The sequence below is a fragment of the Poecilia latipinna genome, unplaced genomic scaffold, assembly GCF_001443285.1.
Source record: "Poecilia latipinna isolate Pla-1442-1.1 unplaced genomic scaffold, P_latipinna-1.0 Scaffold3143, whole genome shotgun sequence".
Taxonomy (NCBI): domain Eukaryota; kingdom Metazoa; phylum Chordata; class Actinopteri; order Cyprinodontiformes; family Poeciliidae; genus Poecilia; species Poecilia latipinna.
Window position 1 is genome coordinate 48,117 of NW_015115759.1, and position 10,002 is coordinate 58,118.

The window sequence follows — 10,002 nt, forward strand, 5'->3', positions numbered from 1 at the left end:
ATTGGTTCAAAGAGCTACAGTGAGGCTGGCCTGAGTGATGACACTTGCTGTTCAAAGGACCGGCTGTCTGGTTAGGATAAATAAAACCCCACCAAACAGCAGGAGTGATCAGACACTTACATCCTGCGTCCACTCAGCCAGTTGACAGTCGCACTGGAAAGATGACGCTTCGGCTCTTTGGAGATTTGTTTTTTCCTCTCTGCTTTCTTGCGAATCGGATCATGCAGTGGAAGGTTTTCTTCTCTAAGAAACGCATCAGGACTCTGGGTCCCCTGCTGCACTCTGCAGTGACGATTTGTTTGTTAGTTCTCATGCAAATCCCTCCTCAACCCTCTTGTGACTCAGCTGTTTTTCTTCTGCTTCAATACCTCGCAGCTTTATAATCAGCTGTGAGATGCAGAGGTAAATGTCCTGTGAGTTTCAGCTCAACGGACAGCACAAACCAAAGCAAATCTACAAACATTCAAAGCATCCTCCCAGTAAGCCGTGACCTAAGAAATGACTTTTGATTCTTATGATTCATTGAGTCAACATCTGACAGATGACTAAGTATTATCAAAGAAAATATTAAATCCGATACAAATGAAAGGAAAATTTGATGACTATTTGCTTCTCTGTAGAAGAGATATACACCAGAGTATCGTCTGCATAGCAGCGATGCACATCGTCTCCAAAACATGGTCAAAATGTGCTGAAGTGGAAGTAGATGTAATGGAACAACTCAAGACACTAAAACAGAACCTTGTAGCACAACGTGATCAAAACAAGTGGAAGAAACTCCACTTAGGTGGACAAAAAAAAAAAGCAATTCAAATATGAGGAAAATCAGTCTGAAGCAGAACCCGGTGCATCCACCCACTATTCCATCAAGCCTAACAACAGCGGACCAGAAGAGTCGCCTTCTTGTCAAACGTTTCCTGGATCGCAAAAACAGCTGCAGGAAGAATTTTATGTCAGCTGGAAGGTAAAAGCATGTATTTTTAGAAAGCAGCACTTAAGCCCACCCTGTGCTGCGGTACGTGATCACGAGGCGGGTACTCCGTTGTGACAAGCCTCTGGAGGTCAGTAGGACGCTTTGGCACAAAGGAAACTGGCAGGTGGGTTTTGTCACAGAAACCTTCTCAATGCACTTTGGCTAATCAGAGGAATAACATGCTTTGTGGTTTTCTTCTGCTGTGCTGCCTGCACAGTGAAAGGGTTCACTGACCTCCTTTGTTTCTCAGTAAAAACACAACTATAATCTACAATGAAGGCCAAGAATATATATATTTTGTTTGCATTTTCTTCCAAGAAGTCGGATTTTCTCATAAGCCTGACTGCAGATTGAGTTCGATTTAAAAGATAGCAAAACAAATAAATAAATCTAGCTGCTTTGGAGCAGAAAATGCACCATTTAGGTCTGGATCAAAACTTAAACCTGGATAACTCAACTCTTTGGCAAAAATGATTCAGATTACGCTACTGTGTTTGTGTTATAGCCCCCTGACTCAAGTCTTTTGTGTTTCTCTGTTGCATCAGAAGTAGAGTATTCCCACAACATGATGCTGCCACCACCATGTTTTAGCCACACAGGATTTTGCATCTAGGCCAAAACGCAACATTTTGGTTTCATTTGAATAAAACACTTTATTCCTCAGGTTTGCTGCGTCCTACTCCCTATGGCTCATGGAAAACTGCAAACAGGAACTCTTTTGGCCTCCCCCAACAACGAATTATGTTTTGGCACCTGCAGGTCCACAAGCGTAACCATGGGGCCTGTTGGCTGCTTCACTGATGATTAATCCCGATGTCCTGCCTGTCAGTTTAGATGGATGACAGTGATTTAGCAGCTTTGCAGTTGTGTCACACTATTTATAGAATGATGAACTAAACTGTGCTCTTTGAGAGTTTCCATAAACTTCTTCACAACTTCCTCTCTGATCTGCCCGACATGTTTCTTGGTCTTTATGATGCCGTTTGTTACTTCATGAGCCCCTGGAAAAAAAATAAATAAATAAATCATCCAACACCTTGACGTAAAAGGTGGGTTATACAACATCCTCGAACAATCAGGTGAGTTGTGAAGGCAATAACCTGGACTAGATTAAAGATATATGCAACATTTTTGAAAGCTTTGTGTTGGTCTGTCAAATAAAATCCAATAAAATACATTGAAGCTTGAGGTGAAAAAGTTCTAAGGAATCTGGATACTTTTTTTTTTCAGCATTCTTTATTGAATCTGTGTCGAGACTCACTGCTGCCAGGAGACCTGCTGTAAGGACGCTGAGCTCCGGACTGCAGAGGCTATAAATAGTTGAGGCTCTGCCTTCCTTGCAGGCAACACCCAGCACATTCTGCCTGCGACAGGACAGCAGCACGGAGGGAAACGTCACCGCTCCGCTCTGTACACTCTACCTCCTCTCTCAGCATAAAGGGAAAAAAAATAATAAAAAATGTTCGATTGAAGGACATTTCCTTATATTTGGAATAATGTGGAGCAACCATTAATTGGCGAGAGGATTTTTAAAACGAGCTTGCACACTCAAAGATAGTTTTCCTCACCAATGCCAATTCCTCCCGCTTGCTTTTTGTGGCACTTCTTGCAAGCAGAGTCCTTGCATCTCACTAAATGTTTTTACAACTAAAGTTAGAAATTAAACAGTCTTACTGACTTCTTTCCTTGTCTTCAGTGAAACATTTAAAAAAAATACTAGGGTTTCCTCTTTTCTTCATGTTTATAGTTCGTCTGGAAAGTAGTCACAGGGTTTCGTTTTACAGCCTTATCCTAAATTGTATTTAGTTAATCTCAAAAATGCTACCAACAAATACCCCATTGTGGTTTATTTTTTTTGCAGATGTTTTAAAAATAGAAAGCATTTACGTAAATATTCAAGCCTTTGCCATGAAGCTCTAACAATTTCTGCTGCTCTGAATGTCCCAATGAGCAAAGTCAGCAGTCTTCCTAATAACTTTGTAGGCCCGGGGAGTCAAACTCATTTTGGGCCATAATATCAAACACCTGAATGTTCTTAAAGGGCCGGTTGTGCCAGAATGTATTGATAAAACCCATTAAATTGCTAAAAATATTAATAGTTTCACCATTCAATAAGTGTTTCTTGAAATAAAATATTTAGCATTTTTTCCACACTGTTCAGTCCATTCAGGATTTAGAGATTTTTTTTATTAGGATTCAAAACCAGATTTCGCAGCGCTAATTTAGGAACAATTCTAAACACTTTTTACGATATTTGCACTAATGTGTGATGTTAAGTGTGACTTTTTATTCATCGTATCGGTCACAGATAACTTGACATGAAGTAAGGCTGAAGCGGCTGTCACTCAAACCCAAAGTTTCACCAATTTTGAAGAGAAAATGTCAGTAAAATCAAAAAGAATTTGGGAATCTGTTGATTTTGTGTGAATTATTGTGGATCTGTGGAAAAACTGGAGGGTCTTATTGATGTAATTTGGAGTCTAGAAAGCCACATAAGCTACAGCGGGTCAGATTCGACACATGCGATGTCGGCAACAACATCACATTTCTATCTTAAGAATCCGTTTTCCGTCTTTTCTCTTCTGAAAAACAGAATTTCCGAGTTTTATTAAGTTTTCAGTCTGGTGGCAGCTAAAGCTAAAAGGTTCAATGGTTGAACACTTATTTGAGGGGGGGAAAGAAAGCCACTACATTCAGTCGTCAGTCTGTATTAATGAATCAAAGTATTTATTTCAAAAACTGGAAAAATAAAAACACACCCACCAACACTGGTTTAGTATAATATCATACAAAGACATATTTCAATGTTGCTATGCGAGTATCTGTCTCCGACTACAGTATGAGGCAGTTTGAAAAGGCTGGCTGAGCTGGTGGATCTACAGACAAACCCCAAAATGATAAAGGGACCAAAGAAAAAAAAAAAGGAAAAAGTTAATCAATAAAAAGCATGTGAGCAACGAATAAAGGGTGAAAACCAAATCACTCAAGTTGTGTGCACTTTTACCTTTCAAGACACTTGAGATACCACTGTAAGGAGATTTCCATCCATTTTTTTCTGGACTATGTATATCATTCTCCAGGTGAATCAGCTAAAACTGTGATTAAATACAACAACCTGGAAGTAACAGTACAGTAAATGATGCTTGCTTTAACCTGGTTGGAGCAGCAGATGGCAATAGAAACTTATTTTTCTTCCGACTACCTCGCTGTTTTCTCTTTACGTGGAAGAAAAATTATCTAATTCAAACCAAGCAGCGTCTGTTAAAAAGAACAAAAAAACAAAAGCCCAACAGCATCTAGTGAGGCTGAGCGTTAAGACACAGAATCATCGTTGGCGTGAACACACAGGAGGAAGGTAAAAAGGTGTTGGCTAGAATCGCGAAAGAGAAACCACAAAATAAAGCGCCTGCTCTTCTTGGAGAGTCCAACTTAAAGAGTCGCTTCATTAGTCTGAGCAGAGAGACGCATGGGAACAAAAGGCGCGTGGCGTTCAGGTGCACCGGATCTTTGTGTAGAAAGAAAAGCAAACAGTTCTTTGCGACAGCAAATGGCTTGGAGTTTATGCCCACAGCTACACGGTCTTAAGGAATCCGTTAATGCACCGACGTTTTTGTACTGTGGAGGTGATGAAATGTTTGAAAACAAATGCTTCTTGTGCAGATTCCTCTAAATGATCAGAAAGTTCCTGAAGACGCGCTTCGTCTCTTCACGTGATTGGATCCCAGATCTGAACCGATGCAATTAAATGTCAATGAAATATCAAACTTTGTATCATTCCGATTTATAAATACATTGCAAAAAAAAAAAGAAAACGTCTTGTTAGTGTTTTGTGCAGCAACCTCCACCTCCGACGACGGACAATCCACACCCTCATTATGAGGGTGTGGATTGTCCGTATATAGTCGGCATTATGCCGATTATATTTTATCCGGTACAGTAAAAATAAAGTGGAGGGATGAGAGTCGTTCAGCTTAACAGTCCTGGTCGTTATAATGGCGAGGACGTGGAAGGCAGGAAGCCCGGAAGCCGAACGGACTTTAAGTCACAGTGAGAACAGAAGAGGAAGAAAACTGGGGAGCAACCGCGTGGAGGAAGCTCCTTCAGCTGATTCAGCTCGTGACGTAGCACACGCGCATCGGTGGACAGAAGAGCAAGCACAGCAGCCAAGCTACATGGAGACACTGTGATCCACCCCTGCTCTCCGAGAGTTTGGGCCCCTTGTGCTCGTGTCCTGTGCGACTCCTCGATGCTGCGCAGTCATTTAAAACGGGGGACTGGAGACAAACGGAGTGTTGCAGCGGAGAAGTGAGGCGGCGCTCCTCCATCCTGACCCCCGCCTGCTGCCGGAGCACCTCCGTGAATCTGGCTGGGGTGTACGAAGAAGCGAGAGGGATTGGAAAAAGAAGAAGAAGAAGCAGCACCTTTTCATTTGGCTTGGATATAACAAGCAGATAAATGTGAGGGAAGGCAGAAAATAAAACAGAGAAGCGTGTCTATAAATAAGAGGGGGAGAGGAGAAGGTCTTCGGGTGGAGGCGGAGGAAGAAGAAGAAGAGGGGGGTTTCATCCCGTGCCTGCAGAGGAGGAAGAGGAAGAATTTCAAACATTTAAGCCACATTACTTCCAGGAATCTTCCCAGGAATGTGGTTCCCCCCTTGTGTTGCGTTTTCTTTTTAATCACCTTCCTCTTCCTCGCCCCAGCCCTCTGCTACACCTGCCAGCTCGTAATGCTTCTTCCTCAGCTCGCCCAGACGCTCCCGTTCCTTCTGCAGACGGGTCTCCAGCTCCAGAACCAGAACCTAAAGACAAACAGGATTTCTTTAGCAATTCAGCGCTTGGGTTTTTAGCAGTTAGAACAACAACAAAAAAGTGTTAGGAACCTTACAGATTTCTTTCTTATTGCAAGTAGAAATGACAAGAACTTCAGAAGGGATTTTTATTTCAGCCACTTTGGAGGGTTTTCAAGCATTGAAGTCATGGCGCAAGATCTCACGTCTAGACTTTGACTAGGCCACTCTAAAACTTTCATTCTGTTGGGTTTTTTGTGTTGTTTTTGAGCCATCCTGAGGTGAATCTCCTCATCAGTTTTCTGCTACTTAAAAATTGCTACAGAAAGTTTTTGTTGCTTAATAAAAGAAATCAGAATTTGAAAACGTCTCTCGCATTTACTCAGGTTACTTTTGGATTATATTAACATTTGTTTGAGCTGAAACATTTAAGTGTGGGAAAAAAAACAGAAAAGAAATCTGTTAAGGGGTAAAGAATAATTGTATGATGTTTTTGTAAGATTTTATTGAATTAATGTACTGAATTATTCAGCTCAAGCAAGTTTATGGAAAATTACCTCTTTTTTTTGATGCAGTTTTTGCTGAAAACTGCATCAACAACAGGAATGCTTACTTTTCTGTTAAATAAAAGCAATCGGATCGTGTCAAATTTCTGTTTTGATTTTTCCTGAGTGTGTCAGTTTTACTCAAGGTTACCTGTGCGTCCATCTCTTGTCGCTTGATCTGGGTCAGAGTCATGCTGGAGAAGTCCATCGTTTCTAGACGCACATTTAAACAAATTAAAACTGAACATTTTCTCCAATTTGTGACATTTATTTAAAAAAAAAAAAAAAGAATAACTTCATAAAAAGCAAGCAGGTGAGAAACGGCGTCATTAGGATGACTTCTCACCTGTATCTTCAATCTGGGATTTCCCAGACTTGGTGGAGGCCACAACAGTGGCGGTTGCCTGGGTGACGCCGCGGGACGCCTGCTGCAGTCGGTGCAGGTTAGCGCTGTCTTTATCTGCCTTCACCTACAGGAGAGGAGAGGCAATATTGACAACCACCAACAAGAATCCAAATGTGAAAAGCAAAAAACAAAAAAAGAAAAAAAAAAAAAAAAAAAGTGAAGAAAGCAGGACAAAAAGGAAGTTTTGACTGTTTACCTTTGAAGCAGCCACTAGCTGTGCCGTGCTAGCAGCGATTTCATGGGAGCACACCATCAGCTCCTCAAACTTCCCTTTTCCCTGCACCACCATGTCGGCAGCGTCACTTGGAACCAAACAACTAAATTAGCTCAAAATGAACTAGAGGACGCTTTAAGAGCACATTGGTGACACCAGAGGGATATACACGAGGTTAAACATTAAACACACTCGTAAAATGATCTAAATACGTTAGTTTCGTTATACACTGAATGAGCTTCTGCATATTTAGGAGTCTCAGAACGAGGCCAGCGGCCCACACTGCCGACTGAGCAGACAGAAGTCTTTTCATACTTACACCATGACCGTGGCGCCCCATCCAACCGCTTTGGAGGCAGAGATCAGGCCCTCCGTCCAGCGGGAGTTCTTCGCGTAAAATTCCTTCATGGAGGCCGCCCCCTGGTGGACAGAAAAGCAAAAGCAGCTACACAGTGAAACATTCATCACCTCATTTACTCTCAGGCAAAGGAACAGCCTACAATTAAACGTAATTCAATTAAAATTAATTCACATATATTGCAGCAAATGCAAAAAATTAGAGTCCATTAAAATTTGCTGCTGCCATTTGGTCTTATTTTAAACATAATTTAACATCCTGATGGCTATTTAAACCAGGGTTCCTTTAAAATTTTAAATTCAGAACCTATAGTTTCCATTCGGATTCACAGATTTAAAAACGGTTCAAAATAATTCAGCACAAATTACACTGCAATCAACTTTACACTGCAATCTGTGATCAGCTGTCCTGATCTAGGGTTGGATTGCTTCAAGCTACTGATTGAGTGTGTGATCGGGGAGAGGAATGATGCTAGAAAAGTTTCAGGAAATTATCAGTTTATTTACTTTGAATGAGAGCTCTACTAGAAGTGGGTTCAAAGCCCAGAACAAACAACAAGTTGGACAAAACCCTAAGTTATGATCCAACAAATGTAAATGATGTCTAATTATAAATAAATGTAACGACCTCTTTTCAGGCATTTCAATTTGGATTTTTTCTTCAAAACTTTAATATAAAATTATGTGTGGAAACTTTTCTTAATCGCACAAATGCTTGGAAAACAACAAAATTAAAATTCCATACAACCGAGCCCCGTAAAACTCACCCTGCCACTCTCCACAATGTCCCTTTGCAGATCTTTCGAAGACAAAATAAGCTCCTTGATCGCCTGCATCAGCTCTGTGCAGGAAGCCAGGATCCTGCAGGGGGCGACAGAGCACAGAACATGAACGGCGTTGGAGAAACACTCTAGATTAAAACGCCAGTGAGGGATGCAGCAGAATTACTCGATTTGAAGGAAGGAAGAATAAAAAAAAAATGTGTCAGTTCGCCCAGTGTTGCTAGACACAACTGATGCGTAGCTGTAGTTCTTATTATCTCTTTAATATTGACACTTTTAGTTTACAAAAAATTTAGGTAGTTTTTTTTGCTGCAACCTTAGAAGAATGTTTTTAAAACTACTTTAACTAGTTTAAGTGTTTCTGGTCTTGTTCAGCTCAATCAGTTGAGATAGTCTCATATTTTTCAGTAGTTTTTTTTTTTTTTTTTTTTCCAACTCTCCCATCATAGTTTTGACGAGTTACAGGATCTAAGCTAATAATACACAACTAAATGAACCCAGGTAGTTTTAGCCGTTTTGATACAATGTTGCACTCTGAGCAATAATTTGGGTGCTGAAGCCATTTACTCAGAGGTAAAATGTGATTAAAAGGTTTCAGGCCAGAGGGCCTAATGACTGACTTTTACTCCCAGCTCACGATGAGCTCTGCATGAATCCAGTCATGTCTCAGGGCCCCACAGTTTATTGAAAGAGAAATCAACTCCCAGCAGGCTCGGCGATCTTCCTCTGATCTGAGACTTACCTCTCGTTGACCTCCATCTTGATTCCTGTATCGACCGCTCGGGACTTGTTCAGCATTTCCTGTCGGGACACAGAGGCACAGGGGAGGGGAAAAACAAAGACATTTTCCAGTCGGTACCGTTCGGAAGTGAATCGGGGGTGGCTGACGAGGCGGAGCCATTCACCTCTATCCTGGCGGCTGCGGACTCCACGGCGGCCGAAGTGGCAGCCATTTCCTGCTCCACCAGATCTCCCAGCTCCCCCTGCTGCAGCTCCAGACCCCGCGGGCGCAGCTTCTGGAGACGAGAACGAGACACGTATAGCGACGCACGGCTGATCAGATCAGACGCTCGATAATTGGAGCGACTCGGACCTCCGCCGTGGTCAGGATGGCCTCCAGAGACGCCCTCAGCTTGCTGCCGTCGGCTGACGCAAGGGCGTCCCGCTGCTTCATCTGGCCCAGCAGAGCCAGAGCTTCTGACCCGCACGTCTTCACGCTCTCCGACAGCGCTGCAGAGAGAACAGAAACATGCAGGACGGACGGGTTAATGTTTCGGGAACGAAAGAAGCAGCAGAAATCCTGACATGATGAATGCAGACGGCACCATGCTGGTTTCATTCAGCTTTTTATCCTCCGTTCACTTAATTGTGTCAGTTAATGATGAACTGATCATTCGGCCAGACAGACTGCTGATCGGCTTCTCAAATAGTAAAAAATAAAAAATTTTGCATTAAATATAAACCAGCTCTTATGTTTCAAATGTTCAACAAATATTTGGCAGCTGAGGGAGAGACACAGTTTAACTGTTTGTACAATACGGAGGAGTGAGTGGGGCAGATTTATGGAACGGGACGAGTGAGGAGTTGACGTAAACCCTAAACGGAAGCAGTTTCACAAAACGATAGACATTTTTGGTAAAAAAGAAAAAAAAAAAAACATGGAGGAGGAGTTGTACTGATGATAGAAGCTGAAGAAATCATTATGTTGCGTCAATATGTTTATTCACTCAAAGCACATTTCATCACTAACGTGCAAAAGCATCGTCTTGTAAAAATTCATCTACATGAAAGAGACGAGGAGCAGGAAGCAGAAAAACCTCATAAAACCCTCAATTACAAAATAAATCTTTGTTTTCATATAAAATTAAGAATAGAACTTTATATATCCTCCTCACTGTTAACTTAAAATTGTATAAGACTTGATTGTTTTTTTCTTGCA

The 10,002-nt window shown here is 41.7% G+C and overlaps 1 protein-coding gene across 1 annotated transcript; it reads right to left on the bottom strand.

Moving 5' to 3' along the window:
- Positions 1 to 4,586: 4,586 nt before the first annotated feature.
- Positions 4,587 to 9,363, bottom strand: LOC106940240 (huntingtin-interacting protein 1-like; the record flags this gene model as incomplete). The annotated part of the gene is made up of 10 exons (XM_015022924.1): positions 4,587 to 5,546; positions 5,654 to 5,771; positions 6,456 to 6,517; positions 6,651 to 6,774; positions 6,907 to 7,012; positions 7,244 to 7,344; positions 8,049 to 8,142; positions 8,806 to 8,864; positions 8,969 to 9,079; positions 9,157 to 9,363. Coding segments are annotated over 10 exons (993 nt in total), but the record flags the coding sequence as incomplete, so codon positions are not given.
- Between the last annotated feature and the right edge of the window lie 639 nt (positions 9,364 to 10,002).